The sequence below is a fragment of the Bacillus rossius genome (genome assembly GCF_032445375.1).
Source record: "Bacillus rossius redtenbacheri isolate Brsri chromosome 4 unlocalized genomic scaffold, Brsri_v3 Brsri_v3_scf4_1, whole genome shotgun sequence".
Taxonomy (NCBI): Eukaryota; Metazoa; Arthropoda; class Insecta; order Phasmatodea; family Bacillidae; genus Bacillus; species Bacillus rossius.
The window spans coordinates 21604193-21625302 of record NW_026962010.1 but is presented as its reverse complement, the minus strand read 5'-3'; the positions used below and the strand labels follow the sequence as shown (position 1 = coordinate 21625302).

At 39.5% G+C, this 21110-nt stretch overlaps 1 protein-coding gene across 1 annotated transcript in view; it reads right to left on the bottom strand.

Annotated features, from left to right (window-relative positions):
* LOC134541546 (LIM/homeobox protein LMX-1.2) overlaps positions 1-6349 on the bottom strand; it is a 353649-nt gene extending 347300 nt beyond the window's left edge. The window contains exons 1-2 of the mRNA XM_063385060.1: positions 6252-6349; positions 5695-5827 (exon numbers count right to left, since the gene is read on the bottom strand). Of these exons, the coding sequence (XP_063241130.1) occupies positions 5695-5827; positions 6252-6349 (231 nt within the window). The remainder of the gene's footprint in view (positions 1-5694; positions 5828-6251) is intronic.
* Between the last annotated feature and the right edge of the window lie 14761 nt (positions 6350-21110).

Genomic DNA, 21110 nt, shown 5'->3' with positions numbered 1-21110 from the left:
CTGCCGGGGCGTCGCAGCGTCGCGTCGTGCGTGCCTCCCCCTCCCCCCTCCCCCCGCCCTCCAGGACAGGCAGCCCGACGGCCTGTTCCGTCTCCAGGGACCTTCTTGTCTGGCTACCTGGCGCGCAGAGACCGGATGCGTCTCATTCTTGCAGGACACCATTAACTATAAGTTATAGCTACATATAAGTAGCTTGGCTACTGGGTCGTAGCCATGTCCTTGGCGAATAATTCACCGACGTTTCGGTCGACATTGCAGTCGCCATCATCAGGGAAGCAGTTACCTACTGATACTGATACTGTTGCCAAGGACAACCCAGAAGCCAAGCTACTTCAGACAATGGCCGTGAAAGCCTGCGAACATTATTAAATATCTATACCCTGTTAAATAGAAAAATACGCGTTTTTGCTTATAAACGACAACTTTCACGAAATATCACCTCTGATAAAAAAAATAAAAACAAAGAGTAGGTACGTGTAACTCAGTAAACGTGATAGAAGTGAAACTTCTTTGGCAATTCAAACCTTGGCTCGTAAGTAAATCGTAAGGGGTAAAACCGCAGAGAGAAAGAAGACACATAATGATAAACTAACAATAAATACTTATTACTCACTGTTTAAATACTTACACCATAAATAAAACACTGTGCATGTTACTGTTTCTTCAAACAATTCTGACATTTGGAACATGCCAAAATCTCTGTAGGTAAATATGACATTCTAACAGGTAGCGCTATCTATGCGGAAATGAAGTGACTGTCTCAACAGCGCTCTCTACGCTGCTGGTCGAACAAGGAGGACGCGAGCACGCTGGTAGAAAATATAAAATTCAAGACATTCACAGCTATATCTATTTTCTGAAACAAGAACATACGCACTCTCTCTGTATTATTTGTTCGTCAATCATCCATCTCTCTTAGTTTTATTCTTTTTGTTTGGGTAAGGAACTAATCATCGCACAAAGAGAACGAAAACGAGCCCAGCAACGAATATAGCACAGTGCTCTCTTTATATATCTTTGGCCAAGTAAGTACATATTCTCTGGCATTTTTGCGTCCAGAACATTGCATTAAAATTTAGCCTTGACATTTTACTCTAATTTCGCCCAGAAAAGTTTCACTTAAAAAAAAATTAAAGCCGTTCAGTATAGTTACAAAATGAATGCCAAAAAAAGGTAAAGGATAGTTTCGTAGGAAAAAGCTTACTAGGTAGTGCAAAGTAAACCTCACTATCAGCAACAGACAATTTTTTATATCTGTTCCAAGTATTTTACAAACACTTAGGCTAAATGGGCAATAAGTAGGCCTATTCCATATTATATTTGGCTTATATAATTTCGTGTTTTTGTTCATGACTTTAAATAAATTTATAGATAATACAACTAAAATTTTGATTTGTAAAAGGTGTTATCGGTTTGGTAAGTTTTTATTTAATGGTTATTAGAAACTCACAAGGAAATTTATATTTATATCCTAGCATGAATTCAAATCATAAAATCATATGGTATATAGTTTAGAATGTATGTAATCTTTTTCGTAATGCTCTTAAATTTTAACGTGTACTTAATTAATCAGAAGTTCTAATAATATAATTTAAACAAAACTACAATCAAAAGGGAGTTTTTCAGGTTTTTGAAAAAACTAAATATTTATTGATAGGTATATAGCGATATTTTAGGAATGGTGATTCTTAAGAAAAACAGTATTAGGACTATTTTTGTAGATAATTTTATAATCTACAATTTTTGTCTGAGTTATATTTTTTATAAAACTTACCGTTTTTGAGAAAAATCCAAATTACAGACCATTTTGACATTTTACCTTGAATAACTTTTTTTAGCACAAATGGGATCAATGGGGATTTTTGGCACTTTATTTCTTCTGGTGTACCCAAGGTCTCTACCAAAATTCAGCTCTGTCGGAATTTTTGTTAGGCCTATTTGAAATGTCTATTTTGCACGGACTATAACAGATATCTGGTTAAAGAGATGGATTTATAGTGTTATTAAACCTCAAACGACAGCGTTATGTGGTAATACGTAATACCTATCTTATAATTTATTTCATAAGATGTCAGATTTTACTGAGAGATTATTTATTGTGTTCACTTTGGGAAAATTATAGTACAGTTTGGTCTTGCTGTTTGGAATGTTTAGTTAATTGTAGTAGGCACTAACAGTGGAGTTGTAATGATTCATATTTAATTATTTATTTATTGGTTGATGAAAGTTGGAAGTTTAAGCATTGCTTTTTCATGGCTTCTTATGGTTAGAGTTTATTTTAATTTTTAAAAATAAAACCTCATGTTGATTTCTTCAAATGAAATGTTCAATTGCAGTATCCTGATGTCCAATACCGTAACAGGGATTCCCCCACTTAAGGTCTCAGGTATTAATATGCTTTACCAAATGTTAATATTTTTGTTATAGTTTGAACTTCAACAAGGAGAGTCTACACACTCAAACTCTCCCCCCCCCCCCCTTCTCCAAGTGTGACGTGACAATACTTTATGTATCAGTTTGGAAGTGATTTGTGAAAAATTATGGCAATTATCGTTTTCCTAAAAATGTTATGTACAAAAAAATTAATATATGTATATAAACTTTCGAGTTGGCGATGGGTTTTTGGTCTATGAGCCATGAAACGTAAAACTGTATACTTTTTTTTCTGGACGTCGCACCATGTCACCGGCTACAATATATATTATTTATTAGAAATCTACCTAAAAAAAAAACAATGGGTGCATGTACTTATGTACGTGCGTTAGAAGTTATAGGCCTACTGACTTGGCTTAATAAACAAACTAACTTTAATTATGCATGTAGGTAAATGTAAATATAAATAAAATAATGAAATTACTGTAGTGATAATATAAATACAAGGGTATGGTATGAATTAAATTAAATTAAAAAGTTTGAGTAAATACTCAGTATTAAAAATTTAATGTAAACTTGTGTATAAAATTAATTATATTAAATTAATTATTTAATGCAATAATGTAATCAAAATAAATTTTATTTAATAATGAAAATCAATAAATATGCTAATTGTTTATTCTTATTTATTAATTTTGATTTTTAACAAATTTTAATGCAATAAATTTAAATTTATAATCCAAATACATTATTCTTACGCGGACATAACCACACTTATGTAAGAATACTTGAAAATAGACTTGAAAAAGTTTATAAACAAAATCTCCATCATTAATATTCACAGTTAATAAAAGTTTTTAATGATATGGACCAGTATTGAATATCAATCACTAAAGTAGGAAATTATTTGAAACACATTTATAATTTCTATTTGTAAGTAGCCTTTTTTCAACCTGTAAATTTTTGTTGCATATTGCACGCGCATCGTAATTTTTTTTCTGTAACATCACTTTTTCAAAATGCGCCTAAAGAATTAGGTATAATTTCATAAACTATCACGTATAAGGGAGGTATCGTGTTACAGTACTACATATTTAAACCAATTTAATTTAGTTCCTCCCCCCAATATGTAAAATCAGTCCAGGCTGTGTTACCACTTGTCATGGTTGATTTATTCCCCAAACCTGTTTCGTTGTAGGCCTGAGTTTTAATATTTAATCAGCTCGCTCTTGACAAGAGTTCTGCGTGACCTTGCACGGGCGAGCAAGATCGAAAGGCAGACAGACTTCCACTGTCCGCACATTCATCCTTGTGCAAGGCGAGCGCAGACCTCTCGCTGTCACGTGATAACTCTTGAAGTCAATCTGTCGCATTTTGGTGTTAAGGGCGCATTTTTATTGCTTCGGAGGACCGACGTTTCGTTTAAGCATCCAGAGTTACGCCTTTCACAAAGGATTTGAAGCATAAAACACAATTCAAGACTTAAAAAAATTAGTCATCAATTTGTTTTAAAAAAGCACCAAAACAGAAAAAGACCGTTGTATGTTAATACAAATTATTTGTTTTACGTTCGAAGGACTTGTTACACATACATTTGTAGGCGCCCACCTTTGTTTATGCTGTAAAATTAAATTTCTGTTGGAATTTAAATATGAAAATTGTTTTTGAAACTTTAATTTGTATAAATGATTGTAAAATTGTTACTGTACACATTCAAAAAAAGTTTTTTGTCATCTTCCGAAATGCTATGCACATCTACTTTTCCAAGACTGGTTTTCAGATACAAAAGAGCAACTTCGTTAATCCGAGTTGAATTCTCACGAAGTCCTAGTACGCAGAGGGTCCTTGTACAGACACACGCGCTAAACACTTAACAGTTGATTTTTTTTTCGCGGTTTAGTTTATTTTGTTGTAAGAAACATTGTATCTTGGTTTGTTTGACTGCCTCGAGAGCCACTTCTCATGTTTCTATCGTTAAAGGGGAGTTTGTAATGGCCGTGTCTTCAACACTATCGCTGTTTCCGACTTGTAAGGGCGTGACCTTTACCGATGCAGCCCAGCTTAAGTATCCTCTAAATTCCAAGGCTGCATTCAGTGAGGAACTAGCCGTGAAAGGATATCAGAATATTTTTCTTAGCTAACGCAACATAGCGAATGAGCAAAATTAGTTTTTCGACAGTCAGTTGTTTACGTCTACAAATTTTTCATACCCTATTTTCAGATAAGTTTTGAAATTTTACACTGTCAGGTTAAACATTAAGCTAAACATAAAGGGTGCATACAGCAGTTGGATGGCTAAGTAAAAGACTATAGTTATATTTGTACCAAAATATAGTGCCACGAATCTCTTAAAAGACGCAATTGTGCGTGTGAAAACACGAGCTTTTAACTAAAGACTGATTCGGAAGATCAACAGAAATTATAATGCACTTGTAAAATATCTTTTATGCTAAATAACCCTTCAAGGAGGTGATCGGAAACAGCACATTAGAAGTGATTTATAACTTACCATCAGGTAGGCTACTGTTATTCCGCCCTTCGTGGTTTTGGTCAGCAGTGAAAGTTTTTGTGCGAGTTGTGACTGTGTTAGGCATTCCCGCTTTACCTACTCTGGATAGTTTACAACCACAATGAGAAAAAAGTGACGATATCAAATAGAAACAGAACAGTTATGTACAGGTTTTAAAAGGAATCATTAACAAAACTTTCGTATCAGCAACAAAATGTGTCTTGTATAGAAAATTCAAAATCATAATTTAAGATTGACATACTACCAGAACAATTAAAATATTGTACTTCCAACCTAGCTTACTGTTGTTCACATACAAAAGGTTTATTTTACCCCAAATTTTTTTCTTCTTCTCCTGAATCGTGTAGGTATAACGAAAAATAAGGAAAAAAACTTCCTTGGACCGCGAAGAGTTTTTCAGTAGGTATGCATGACCTGCGTTGGATGTATAAATGTTGTAATATGGCCTGCAAACCGGAAAAAAAGTATCTTTTGCTTTAGCCAAAAACCTATTTTACAACAGGTTTTGCGGTTTACTAATGAGTTATAAATGTTAACATTGCATAATTTTACGAGGACTAATTTGTTTTGAACGCACTACTTTAAGGCGGGCGAACTTCCACGAAGTATATTATGTACGTAAAATCGGGAACGCAACAAACATACTGTACCTCCTTCATTGGCTGTGCAGGCACCGTGACAAGAGGGGGGAAGGGGCCTGACCGGCCAATGGCGGCGGCAGGAAAAGGGAGAGCCGGGGCACACCTGGTTGGATTACAGGCTCAGCCACACGCTAGAGGAAACACGCAAACAAACGCCTCTTTGTGGGGGCCGACGAGGACGCGTTCCGCGGCGCGACGGGCCGACTGGCGTGAACCAGGCGTGCTCGGGACAGCCGCATTGTCGCAGCGCATCATCGCTCTCGGCCCCTTCACGCTGCCGAGCCTGCTTCACACAGAGCCGACCTTCCGCCCCTGTGCACTCCGCACACCGCGCGCAACAAGCTTGCACCAGTCCTCGGCGACATTCACGACTGCCGAGCCTGCTTCACACAGGGCCGACCTTCCGCCCCTGTGCACTCAGCACACCGCGCGCAACAAGCTTGCACCAGTCCTCGGCGACATTCACGACTGCCGAGCCTGCTTCACACAGGGCCGACCTTCCGCCCCTGTGCACTCCGCACACCGCGCGCAACAAGCTTGCACCAGTCCTCGGCGACATTCACGACTGCCGAGCCTGCTTCACACAGGGCCGACTTCCGCCCCTGTGCACTCCGCACACCGCGCGCAACAAGCTTGCACCAGTCCTCGGCGACATTCACGACTGCCGAGCCTGCTTCACACAGGGCCGACCTTCCGCTCCTGTGCACCTGTACACCGCGCGCAACAAGCTTGCACCAGTCCGCAGCGACTGCATCACACGCAACTGGCCTTGCGACCGTCCAACTACTACCTGCACTATAGACATGTCTGATTGTTTGAAAGTAAACAATTTTATATCTTTCCCTCTGATTCGCGATGTCTGTCCTTCCATGTCGAGAACAAATCCATTTAGATTCATGATGTCCATCCCTAAGATTACCTCTTCAGTAGGGACTGGAAATATTTTCTGTTTTGATGACATATAAGACAGACTACACTATCGTCTCTGTACGTGGTAAAATTACAACTTCTATTTGGCTACTAACATGTGACCTGTTGTAACACACAGGACCGATAAATGAAAGAATAACATTGTTTGCTATAAGATTTACTTCCACACAACTGCATGTACTGTCACACGAAAGAACTCTAACAGTCTGGCCACCAACCCTCTCGCCCCTCGCCCGCTACCCTTCTCAAACGGTTTCACTACTCTCAACTATCATGACGCTCTCCTGCCGGTGCAGTTTGTCCATACCAATTAAAGATACACATTCCCAAATATTCTCCACCCCCTTGAAGACACTGGTTTCTTGGTTTAAAATTAAAAATGCTAAGTACACACACTGTTTTTTGAGAAAAACACACAAACTAATCTAAACATAAATCCACCGGTTTCAAAATAGATCACTGCAAGATGCCACTGAAAGTTTTTACATTGACAATCCTGACTACACCATCAGTTCCAGGAAACGTCTCCAGGGCAACTGCTAGTTACCATGCAAGAGGGGCATGTTGTCTTTCCTTACAAAGACTACTATTCCTGTTTGAATGTTGGCATTTTTAGAATGCCATTTAATTTTTTTGCTATAGCATGTTCAGATAGTCCTTAGACCATTGGTCCACAACTATTGAGAACCTATGAACATTTGGCCACCTGGACAGCTTCTTCATAGGTAATTCAGGCTATTATTATTATATATATCAGTGCAATGTGATACCATTTAATAATGCATACCCATGTTAGTATTTGGCTGGATTCTTCATTCAAGAAGTGCTTCCGAAGTTGTAGTTCCTTGTTAGCACAAAAAAAAGTAGTTGGGATTGTCACTATACAGATTTATCACCTTGCCTCGGAGAGCTACAAACTTTGGGATTGTTGCTATAAAAGACTCTTAAGTAAAAGAAATAACCAGTTCTAGATAGATCGCATTTTTTCCTAAGCAGACAAAACAGATATGTGTCACTTGACTACAGATTTGCTTCTAACACTACCAGATTTCACTAATAGTGGTCCTACATAGTCAATACCAGTGTGTTTAGAAATACACAAGCATATTAAACCCTTGCTGCTGGTAAATCACCTATTAGTTGTTGGTACCAGTTGCCTTCAGATTTGAACATGTCACACACCTGTGGATGACAGCACACACATTTTGACAGATTTTTGGTATCCAGAACTCCAGGCGAAACAATGCTATCAAAAGTATGGACCCAGCATGTAGCAGACATGTATGTTCAGCTGTAATGATGAGTCTTGTAATGTAGTGTTTGAGTGGTAGGACAAGTTGGTGCTTATTATCAAAGGTCAGCTCCGAATGGTGTAAACATTTACCCACCTGTAAGCATCCTATGACGTAAATAAAGGTATTCAAATCCCTTAAAATAGTTTTAGAGTTTACAACCTTATCTTTAATGCCATAAATTTTCTTTAGAAACTTCTCATGTTGTGCAATCTTAATGCAGTTTTGCAAAGCATTGCATTGCTCTTCAGCTGTTAAGGAACCTGACTGTTTATTCAATGTATGTCTTGCATTTTATGCGAATCTTTGGACAAATGCAATCATTATTTCCAGTCTGGATGGTGAGGAAAAGTCTCTCACAGTTTCGAGAAAACTTTTCATGGTTGGTTTTGTTGCCATTGCAGAGATCACCTGTATTCATTATTCTATATTATTTGTATCTCTATCCTCGCTTGCTGTACATGGCCAAGTACCTAGTTGCTGCAGAAGCCATGGTGGACCATGCTACCACTGATGTCAGTGACTCAATGTCTCTGGGTCATGTTCTCTAGAAATTAATTCAACAGGGTTCTCTTGCGATCACACATGTCTCCATTGTAATTCATTGGTTAAAGACTGAATATGTTCTAATCTGTTTGCAACATATAATTTCCATCATGTAGCTGGTGCGATCAACCACGACAAAACAAAGTGTGGTACTGAAAACTATCTCGAATAGTCAGTCCCAAAGGATAAAAGATGGATGAAACTGTTGAAGATATTTTGCGCTTTGTAATATTAGTTAACTGATCATGTGCTCTCGTAGCTGGATCTACAGTATAAGTCGCTACATGAAATGTGACTGTCAATGACTGCCACACTACACCAAGTAACATGAAGTTTCAAATGAGTGCAGTGTTTGGTTTTCTCTATACTCTAGTAGAATTGTTATAAGAACTGCAAGGTGATTAAAACAGAAATTTTTAAAGGAAAATCCTCCAGAGTTAAGAAGATTTATCAGTCGACCTTGTATGCTAAGTGCCTCTTTTACTGTATTTGCACAACAGAGTGAATCATTTTAATAAAAAGTCCTCTTTAATATTTCTGCTGCTTTAAGGCACTGATGAACTTTAGATTAAGCAAGCAGTTGCAGGCCCTATTTAGCCAAAAATTGAGCAAAAGCTGTGCCATAAGTTACATTTTGAAGCTCACAAATCTTCACTGGATCATCTGGAGATTTCCTCCCTAACATTCGCTTACATTTGGTGTCATTAGAATTAATGTTGATCCCTCTATATATTTTTTTTCAATATCTTCTGTACAGGCATTTTCTGAATCTCACGATTATTAAGTACGAGTTATGCTGTATGGTTACACAAACCAGAATAGTATCATTGAAAAATACACCTGTGGTTTTTGCAGATGCATCGAAATTAATCATGTTTTTGTTGAGTTTGATGCCTTATGCTCATCTCTAATCTTATCCTTTACTTCTGACATATGCCCTAACAACTCATACTCCTCCAGATATGTACTGTATTCAGTACAAAGTTTAGGTTGCTCACGCAGGTGATGTTCTAATTGCTGCAACCTTCTAAGTGCATGTTCATGAGAGACACCTTATTCAATTTCATCTTGACAATGTGGTAACCAACTGTGTACCAGCCAGTGGAGTCTCTTGTGGTATGGTTTTCGAAGAGTAGTATATAATAGTATTTCCTAGGACACGGGTTCTGGGTGTGGTGCCGGTGCCGGTGTCCGCCATCTTGGATTGTGACGTCACGGCGGCCATCTTGGATGGATGTGACCTTGACCTTTGACCTTGACCTTGAATTTGATCCTCAAAATCCGCCAAAATTGGGCAAAATTTGCCCAAAATTCCTCAAAAATCGCCAAAATTTCCATTTCTGTGGAAAAAAGTTCCGCCAAAAAATTTCAAAAAATTCCACAAATTAAAAATTTCTCTTTTCGAGGGAAAAATTTCCCGTTTCGAGGGAACAATTCCCGTTTTTAGTCCTTAAAAATCCCAGCGGCTGAAAATTCCTAAAACTGGCTTAAGCATCCTTAACTCAAGCCTCAGTTAAGCCATTTCTAGGAATAAGGATACCATGACCGCCATCTTGGATTATGTCGCCACCGTTGCAATTTCCGTTACGCCCGCCATCTTTAAAATCTTCATTTACTATCCGATTTTAATGAATTTTTTTAAAATTTATAAAAAATTCAATTAATAAAATTTTAATAAAAAATATTTAAAAAACATACGTTAACGACACGGAGCTCGGAGTCCTCGGTTCGAACCCGGTGAGGGCGAAAAAAAAAAAAAAAATGACGACAGATCCTTCCACCACGGAAGTCACCTACAGACTAACCTACCACCACCAATAACAAGGTCAACTAGTATGATGTCATGTCCGCCATCTTGTCTTCGTCTGCTGGTAGCCATCATCATCTTGTTATCGTCGGCGAGAGTGCGCTGACGCCATGTTAGTTTAATTCTTATCCGCTAGAGTGCAGTAATCATTTATTATTGCTGTGTCACCCGCCATCTTGTCATTTGGCCGCCATCTTGAAAATCCATAATTATTTAGCTAGAAATTCGGGAAAAATTCCAAAATTCATTAAATAAATCACTCATTAATTTACAGATTGATTCGATCAGTTTCAGTCCTTGGTTCGATACCCGATCGATGCAATAATGTTTAATTTGATGTAAAAAAATAATAATTTCATTATTCCATGTTCAACATTCTTAAAGAGACATTAAAACCTTTACTGTCATCATCATCCTATAAGCCACCAACACCAACATATTGGTAATTCATAATTTTAATGCTAGAGATTCGGGAAAAAGTTCAGATATCATTAAATAAATTTCCAATCAATGTACTGATTAATTAGATCAACTTAGGTCCTTGGTACGATTCTGGACGATGAAAAAAATATCAATTTAACATAATAGTAACAGGTTCGAGGAATTAAACACCACAAGTTCTTTCACAAACATAATATTTATTACATAATTTCTATTCTACTAAAGGATCACTTACGAAAGCCAGCAAATTTACAATCATTTAGTTCCGCAGCGGTGTGAAATGACTAATTCTTAGCTCCAATCGGTTTATACTAGACAGAGTCCAGCCAGAACCTTTACAGACATAGTCCACCTCTTCTTGACAGAGTTTCTGGATACCGTTTTTAACAGTTTGCTTCACATCGTTAGAACTGTAAATTACTGCAGCCGATGTCTTGAATGCACACTTCTTCACTTTGTCATCGAACGGATATGGCTTTCCATATATACAGTCCAACCACAAGTTATATTTCAAAGGTCCGTTTGTTGCTACATCATCAGTAAGCTGATTGATTATCTTCTGTCTGATATCGTCAAGAAAATTACAAATGTCCTTCGACTCACCGAACGTATTTAGATAATAGTAGTCTTTCAACGTTCCACGAAATGCAGACTGCGCCAAGTAGAAGCCATTATCGTTCACTTGTAATGCTCCGAACACAGTCTTAGGTTTAGTTCCATGTTCAGACGTCATAACAATCGGTTGCTGGGCATCTGTTCTTTTGGTTGTACGCTTTCGTGTCTCCAATCTAAAGCGAGGAGTCGAAATGTCGGCAGGTAGTTCAACAGTAGGAGCATAGACTCCACCTTTACATTTTTTCGCATGATGTCGCAAACTGTCAATTCGAGTAAACCATTTAAGGCACTCATCACATCGAAACTTCATGCGAGAAGGATTCTTCATACATTTGCTCCGCTCATGTCTTCGTGCATCATGGGAAAATGCGAACGACGTATCACAGTAGCTGCAAGGATACCGTGGTGATGAAGACGATCCTTTCAGACCCGATCCAGATACAGACGTTGCAACAGTAGTACCATTTCCAGGCATTCTCTTATGCACATCGATGCATCGTTGTTGCGACGAAACCTTTACTTTCTGCCGCACAGCAGGACCTTCGCATGCCTTCATGTGCGTTTTCATATTATCTTTTCTGGCAAACTGCTTATGACATTTCTCACAAACAAACATTTTACGATATAGGTTCTTGGCACATTCGCTCCTCTCGTGTCGTCGAGCATTGCTGCTGTTTGAGAAAATCTTGTCACAGTAACAACACCGATGTTCGTTAGTTGTTGTCGATTCGGCATCCATTGAAGCCTCCATCGAGGGCGAAACGAAGTTCGTCGAGTTTTCCTGCACAGCCAGCACTACCGGCATTAAAGTCTCTTCTGCTGGTGGTATCGCGTCTGATGAAGTCTCCTCCAGTGTTGTCGCCGTGGTTGTCAACGGAATCTGCTCCTTCTCCGTCGTAGCTGTCGTCAAGGTTCCCGTAGTCGACGGTACAACCTCCATCGAGTTCGACGTTAAAGACGGTAAAGATGCCATCGAGGTCTCAAGAACAGATAATTGACACGACTTATGCACCAGAAGAAACAAACTAGACGATCCTTACACCGCCGACGTCAGTAACAAACTGAGCGATCTACTGTCTAGGACTCGCTTATATACATGCACCGTATGGAATAATACGCTAGTCAAATCAAGAACCATGTACATTAATACTAGAGTCAAATCTACAAAATTAAAAAAGAGGATCATTTGACCGAAAAAAAAAATTCCATCTCTCCAATATACGCCAGGCTCCAAGAGCTACAATTCACGTCATCAGATCCATCTACATTTTGCTCCTATGCTTCAATTGGCCATTAGCTGCAAGTGCTCCAACAGCTCCATCAGCTCCAACACATAATGTACGCAATGTACGCGCAATACATACAATTTACACGCAATAAATGTAATGATTACACAGTACACACAGGAAACGGAACGTACACACAGTACACACACACAGGAAACGGAAACGTACACACAGTACACACACAGGAAACTGAACGTACACACAGTACACACAGGAAACAGAACGTACACACAGTACACACAGGAAACGGAATGTACACACAGTACACACAGGAAACGGAACGTACACGCAATTTACGCAAAGTACACGCAATGTACGCAATGTACGCAATGTACACAATATATATGCAATGTACACACAATGACTACGCTTCGTTCGCGCAGGACAAGCATTTAATGAAAACGAAGCACGTTTGGACGGAAATTCTATAAAACGAAAGCTCATTTAACGAAAAGGAGGCACATTCTCTCGTTCATTCAACTTGGTAGGATACGATCGTCAATGATAAGTTAGGATATAATCTCTCCAACAGTCTATGAATCCAACAGTTTATATTTCCATTAGCCATCGACTCCAACAGTCATTGGCTCCAACAGTCATTGGCTTCAACAGTCATTGCCTCAAACAGTCATTGGCTCCAACGGCCTTTTGGTTCATCAGCTCCAATGATATTTGGTTAGAATGCTACGTCTCTAAGAGACTATGAGACTACAATTCTACGAGTGTACAAGACTCCTCCAACTACCTTCAAGTGTACAAAGCTCCAACTACTTCAGCAGCATTATGTTATAAGATTACATGACTGCTTGTTTACATAGCTACAAGTCAACGAGGTTACTTGGCTACGTAGCTACAAGTATACGAGGCTCCAAGCCATCATGACTATGCGACTACGAGCCATGAGGTAACGAGACTACGTGACTACGGGTATTCAAGCTTACGAGACTGCGAGGCTACAGAGATACGAAGCTTCTAGAACATACGTTTACGAGACTGCGAGAATACAGGATTACAAGTGTACACGAGTACTTGACTATTTCTTAGCTTCATCAGCTCCAAATGGCTCCAACAGGTCCAACAGCCTCCAAATGGCTCCAACAGCTCCAACAGCCTCCAAATGCTTAACACAGCTCCAAATGGCTCCAAATGCTCCAAACGACCTCCAAATGCTTGACAGCTCCAAATGTCTCCAAATGCTTAACACAGCTCCAAATGGCTCCAAATGCTCCAAACGGCCTCCAAATGGCTCCAACAGCTCCAACAGCCTCCAAATGCTTAACACAGCTCCAAATGGCTCCAAATGCTCCAAACGGCCTCCAAATGCTTGACAGCTCCAACAGCCTCCAAATGCTTAACACAGCTCCAAATGGCTCCAAATGCTCCAAACGGCCTCCAAATGCTTGACAGCTCCAACAGCCTCCAAATGCTTAACATAGCTCCAAATGGCTCCAAATGCTCCAAACGGCCTCCAAATGCTTGACAGCTCCAACAGCCTCCAAATGCTTAACACAGCTCCAAATGGCTCCAAATGCTCCAAACGGCCTCCAAATGCTTGACAGCTCCAAAAGGCTCCAAATGCTTCAAAAGGCTCCAATTATCGCATCTGTCTTCGTCGGCATTTTCTCTTTTGCTCACACTGCTCCAACAGCATTATGTTATATGATTCCATGGATACTTTGTTACGTAGCTACAGGTCTACGAGGTTCCAATGCATCATGTTTACGAAGCTTCCAGAACACAGGGTTACGAGACTGCGAGGCTACAGGACTACGAAGCTTCCAGGACACGAGGCTACATGGCTACGAGACTACATGACTCTAACTGATTACAATAGCACCACTCAGTGGTGAGAGTTAGGTTATCTAATGCAAAGCAAATTGATGCAAGTAGTTCTGGCTGTCATCAACAGATGTAGCCACGTGTTGCTTGCAGGTGAATATTAATTAGTTATTTTATGTGGGATGCGGGATGCTCACTAACGATCGCAAAAGAAGGAAGGCTTCGCTAGACACCAAGGAGAAGGAAGTTCGTCCATCCTGTTAGTGCTTCTTAGATTTCTCAGAGATTATTTGACTGAATAATGATATATTTTTTTTAAATTTCCACCTGATAAAAATTTACAAGTGCTGATTTATTGGCAGAATTTCAATAATTAAATGCAACCTTGAATAAAAAATGACATGACTCATTAAGTAAAAAATTCTTCATGCAGAGATCAATTCCTCATCAGTAACCAGAAGCACTCGGAGAAAACCATCAGATGTCTAGTCAGGAATAATCAGGAGGACACGGAGAAAACCATCATAAAAGTAGCAAGAATAATCAGCAGCACACGGAGAAAACCAACAAAATATTGACAAGAATAATCAGGAGCACACGGAGAAAACCACCAAAATATTGACAAGAATAATCAGGAGCACACGGAGAAAACCACCAAAATATTGACAAGAATAATCAGGAGCACACGGAGAAAACCGCCGCAAGTTTTCTTTGATATCATTAAATTTCAGGAAAAAATAGTAATAAAAAATAAAAAAAATAAATAAAAAAAAATACATAAACAGATTCTGCTAGCTTGTGAACTTCTCATTGTTGAACAAAGATAGAGTTCTAGTACAAGCCAGAATTTGTTTATGTATTTTTTTTTATTTATTTTTTTATTTTTTATTACTATTTTTTCCTGAAATTTTATGATATCAAAGAAAACTTGCGGCGGTTTTCTCCGTGTGCTCCTGATTATTCTTGTCAATATTTTGGTGGTTTTCTCCGTGTGCTCCTGATTATTCTTGTCAATATTTTGGTGGTTTTCTCCGTGTGCTCCTGATTATTCTTGTCAATATTTTGTTGGTTTTCTCCGTGTGCTGCTGATTATTCTTGCTACTTTTATGATGGTTTTCTCCGTGTCCTCCTGATTATTCCTGACTAGACATCTGATGGTTTTCTCCGAGTGCTTCTGGTTACTGATGAGGAATTGATCTCTGCATGAAGAATTTTTTACTTAATGAGTCATGTCATTTTTTATTCAAGGTTGCATTTAATTATTGAAATTCTGCCAATAAATCAGCACTTGTAAATTTTTATCAGGTGGAAATTTAAAAAAAATATATCATTATTCAGTCAAATAATCTCTGAGAAATCTAAGAAGCACTAACAGGATGGACGAACTTCCTTCTCCTTGGTGTCTAGCGAAGCCTTCCTTCTTTTGCGATCGTTAGTGAGCATCCCGCATCCCACATAAAATAACTAATTAATATTCACCTGCAAGCAACACGTGGCTACATCTGTTGATGACAGCCAGAACTACTTGCATCAATTTGCTTTGCATTAGATAACCTAACTCTCACCACTGAGTGGTGCTATTGTAATCAGTTAGAGTCATGTAGTCTCGTAGCCATGTAGCCTCGTGTCCTGGAAGCTTCGTAGTCCTGTAGCCTCGCAGTCTCGTAACCCTGTGTTCTGGAAGCTTCGTAAACATGATGCATTGGAACCTCGTAGACCTGTAGCTACGTAACAAAGTATCCATGGAATCATATAACATAATGCTGTTGGAGCAGTGTGAGCAAAAGAGAAAATGCCGACGAAGACAGATGCGATAATTGGAGCCTTTTGAAGCATTTGGAGCCTTTTGGAGCTGTCAAGCATTTGGAGGCCGTTTGGAGCATTTGGAGCCATTTGGAGCTGTGTTAAGCATTTGGAGGCTGTTGGAGCTGTCAAGCATTTGGAGGCCGTTTGGAGCATTTGGAGCCATTTGGAGCTATGTTAAGCATTTGGAGGCTGTTGGAGCTGTCAAGCATTTGGAGGCCGTTTGGAGCATTTGGAGCCATTTGGAGCTGTGTTAAGCATTTGGAGGCTGTTGGAGCTGTCAAGCATTTGGAGGCCGTTTGGAGCATTTGGAGCCATTTGGAGCTGTGTTAAGCATTTGGAGGCTGTTGGAGCTGTTGGAGCCATTTGGAGGCCGTTTGGAGCATTTGGAGCCATTTGGAGCTGTGTTAAGCATTTGGAGACATTTGGAGCTGTCAAGCATTTGGAGGTCGTTTGGAGCATTTGGAGCCATTTGGAGCTGTGTTAAGCATTTGGAGGCTGTTGGAGCTGTTGGAGCCATTTGGAGGCTGTTGGACCTGTTGGAGCCATTTGGAGCTGATGAAGCTAAGAAATAGTCAAGTACTCGTGTACACTTGTAATCCTGTATTCTCGCAGTCTCGTAAACGTATGTTCTAGAAGCTTCGTATCTCTGTAGCCTCGCAGTCTCGTAAGCTTGAATACCCGTAGTCACGTAGTCTCGTTACCTCATGGCTCGTAGTCGCATAGTCATGATGGCTTGGAGCCTCGTATACTTGTAGCTACGTAGCCAAGTAACCTCGTTGACTTGTAGCTATGTAAACAAGCAGTCATGTAATCTTATAACATAATGCTGCTGAAGTAGTTGGAGCTTTGTACACTTGAAGGTAGTTGGAGGAGTCTTGTACACTCGTAGAATTGTAGTCTCATAGTCTCTTAGAGTCGTAGCATTCTAACCAAATATCATTGGAGCTGATGAACCAAAAGGCCGTTGGAGCCAATGACTGTTTGAGGCAATGACTGTTGAAGCCAATGACTGTTGGAGCCAATGACTGTTGGAGTCGATGGCTAATGGAAATATAAACTGTTGGATTCATAGACTGTTGGAGAGATTATATCCTAACTTATCATTGACGATCGTATCCTACCAAGTTGAATGAACGAGAGAATGTGCCTCCTTTTCGTTAAATGAGCTTTCGTTTTATAGAATTTCCGTCCAAACGTGCTTCGTTTTCATTAAATGCTTGTCCTGCGCGAACGAAGCGTAGTCATTGTGTGTACATTGCATATATATTGTGTACATTGCGTACATTGCGTACATTGCGTGTACTTTGCGTAAATTGCGTGTACGTTCCGTTTCCTGTGTGTACTGTGTGTACATTCCGTTTCCTGTGTGTACTGTGTGTACGTTCTGTTTCCTGTGTGTACTGTGTGTACGTTCAGTTTCCTGTGTGTGTACTGTGTGTACGTTTCCGTTTCCTGTGTGTGTGTACTGTGTGTACGTTCCGTTTCCTGTGTGTACTGTGTAATCATTACATTTATTGCGTGTAAATTGTATGTATTGCGCGTACATTGCGTACATTATGTGTTGGAGCTGATGGAGCTGTTGGAGCACTTGCAGCTAATGGCCAATTGAAGCATAGGAGCAAAATGTAGATGGATCTGATGACGTGAATTGTAGCTCTTGGAGCCTGGCGTATATTGGAGAGATGGAATTTTTTTTTTCGGTCAAATGATCCTCTTTTTTAATTTTGTAGATTTGACTCTAGTATTAATGTACATGGTTCTTGATTTGACTAGCGTATTATTCCATACGGTGCATGTATATAAGCGAGTCCTAGACAGTAGATCGCTCAGTTTGTTACTGACGTCGGCGGTGTAAGGATCGTCTAGTTTGTTTCTTCTGGTGCATAAGTCGTGTCAATTATCTGTTCTTGAGACCTCGATGGCATCTTTACCGTCTTTAACGTCGAACTCGATGGAGGTTGTACCGTCGACTACGGGAACCTTGACGACAGCTACGACGGAGAAGGAGCAGATTCCGTTGACAACCACGGCGACAACACTGGAGGAGACTTCATCAGACGCGATACCACCAGCAGAAGAGACTTTAATGCCGGTAGTGCTGGCTGTGCAGGAAAACTCGACGAACTTCGTTTCGCCCTCGATGGAGGCTTCAATGGATGCCGAATCGACAACAACTAACGAACATCGGTGTTGTTACTGTGACAAGATTTTCTCAAACAGCAGCAATGCTCGACGACACGAGAGGAGCGAATGTGCCAAGAACCTATATCGTAAAATGTTTGTTTGTGAGAAATGTCATAAGCAGTTTGCCAGAAAAGATAATATGAAAACGCACATGAAGGCATGCGAAGGTCCTGCTGTGCGGCAGAAAGTAAAGGTTTCGTCGCAACAACGATGCATCGATGTGCATAAGAGAATGCCTGGAAATGGTACTACTGTTGCAACGTCTGTATCTGGATCGGGTCTGAAAGGATCGTCTTCATCACCACGGTATCCTTGCAGCTACTGTGATACGTCGTTCGCATTTTCCCATGATGCACGAAGACATGAGCGGAGCAAATGTATGAAGAATCCTTCTCGCATGAAGTTTCGATGTGATGAGTGCCTTAAATGGTTTACTCGAATTGACAGTTTGCGACATCATGCGAAAAAATGTAAAGGTGGAGTCTGTGCTCCTACTGTTGAACTACCTGCCGACATTTCGACTCCTCGCTTTAGATTGGAGACACGAAAGCGTACAACCAAAAGAACAGATGCCCAGCAACCGATTGTTATGACGTCTGAACATGGAACTAAACCTAAGACTGTGTTCGGAGCATTACAAGTGAACGATAATGGCTTCTACTTGGCGCAGTCTGCATTACGTGGAACGTTGAAAGACTACTATTATCTAAATACGTTCGGTGAGTCGAAGGACATTTGTAATTTTCTTGACGATATCAGACAGAAGATAATCAATCAGCTTACTGATGATGTAGCAACAAACGGACCTTTGAAATATAACTTGTGGTTGGACTGTATATATGGAAAGCCATATCCGTTCGATGACAAAGTGAAGAAGTGTGCATTCAAGACATCGGCTGCAGTAATTTACAGTTCTAACGATGTGAAGCAAACTGTTAAAAACGGTATCCAGAAACTCTGTCAAGAAGAGGTGGACTATGTCTGTAAAGGTTCTGGCTGGACTCTGTCTAGTATAAACCGATTGGAGCTAAGAATTAGTCATTTCACACCGCTGCGGAACTAAATGATTGTAAATTTGCTGGCTTTCGTAAGTGATCCTGTAGTAGAATAGAAATTATGTAATAAATATTATGTTTGTGAAAGAACTTGTGGTGTTTAATTCCTCGAACCTGTTACTATTATGTTAAATTGATATTTTTTTCATCGTCCAGAATCGTACCAAGGACCTAAGTTGATCTAATTAATCAGTACATTGATTGGAAATTTATTTAATGATATCTGAACTTTTTCCCGAATCTCTAGCATTAAAATTATGAATTACCAATATGTTGGTGTTGGTGGCTTATAGGATGATGATGACAGTAAAGGTTTTAATGTCTCTTTAAGAATGTTGAACATGGAATAATGAAATTATTATTTTTTTACATCAAATTAAACATTATTGCATCGATCGGGTATCGAACCAAGGACTGAAACTGATCGAATCAATCTGTAAATTAATGAGTGATTTATTTAATGAATTTTGGAATTTTTCCCGAATTTCTAGCTAAATAATTATGGATTTTCAAGATGGCGGCCAAATGACAAGATGGCGGGTGACACAGCAATAATAAATGATTACTGCACTCTAGCGGATAAGAATTAAACTAACATGGCGTCAGCGCACTCTCGCCGACGATAACAAGATGATGATGGCTACCAGCAGACGAAGACAAGATGGCGGACATGACATCATACTAGTTGACCTTGTTATTGGTGGTGGTAGGTTAGTCTGTAGGTGACTTCCGTGGTGGAAGGATCTGTCGTCATTTTTTTTTTTTTTTTTCGCCCTCACCGGGTTCGAACCGAGGACTCCGAGCTCCGTGTCGTTAACGTATGTTTTTTAAATATTTTTTATTAAAATTTTATTAATTGAATTTTTTATAAATTTTAAAAAAATTCATTAAAATCGGATAGTAAATGAAGATTTTAAAGATGGCGGGCGTAACGGAAATTGCAACGGTGGCGACATAATCTAAGATGGCGGTATGGTATCCTTATTCCTAGAAATGGCTTAACTGAGGCTTGAGTTAAGGATGCTTAAGCCAGTTTTAGGAATTTTCAGCCGCTGGGATTTTTAAGGACTAAAAACGGGAATTGTTCCCTCGAAACGGGAAATTTTTCCCTCGAAAAGAGAAATTTTTAATTTGTGGAATTTTTTGAAATTTTTTGGCGGAACTTTTTTCCACAGAAATGGAAATTTTGGCGATTTTTGAGGAATTTTGGGCAAATTTTGCCCAATTTTGGCGGATTTTGAGGATCAAATTCAAGGTCAAGGTCAAAGGTCAAGGTCACATCCATCCAAGATGGCCGCCGTGACGTCACAATCCAAGATGGCGGACACCGGTACTGGCACCACACCCAGAACCCGTGTCCTAGGAAATACTATTATATACTACTTCGAAGTGCTACTTAAACTGGATTTATTCCATTGAGCCTCGTGCTCAATTCATTAATTTTATTTCCCAAAATAGAAGCCACCTGTCAAGTATAAAGACGCATCTGGAAATGAAGGACCTAAATGGTGAAGGTGGACATCTGTGTTACGTGATTTAACACCTCCAGATAGAATAAAACAGAGCTCTATGTTTTGAAGTACTGTATAATAACCTGCTTAGTCTCTTTGTCCCATTTTAACCGATAATGGAAAATCTCAGTTCTAATAAGAAGATTAATTCCTCCTGACTGATCAAACTTATCATCGTCTAGCATATCACGAGGAATGTTCCAGCATTGGAACTAAGGGTACTGCTATGGATAGCGTCTATGGATACTGCTGGAACATTGTCGGTTACTTTTTGCAGTATTGCACAGTTGAGATTTTTCCTAAAGTTGCTAGTG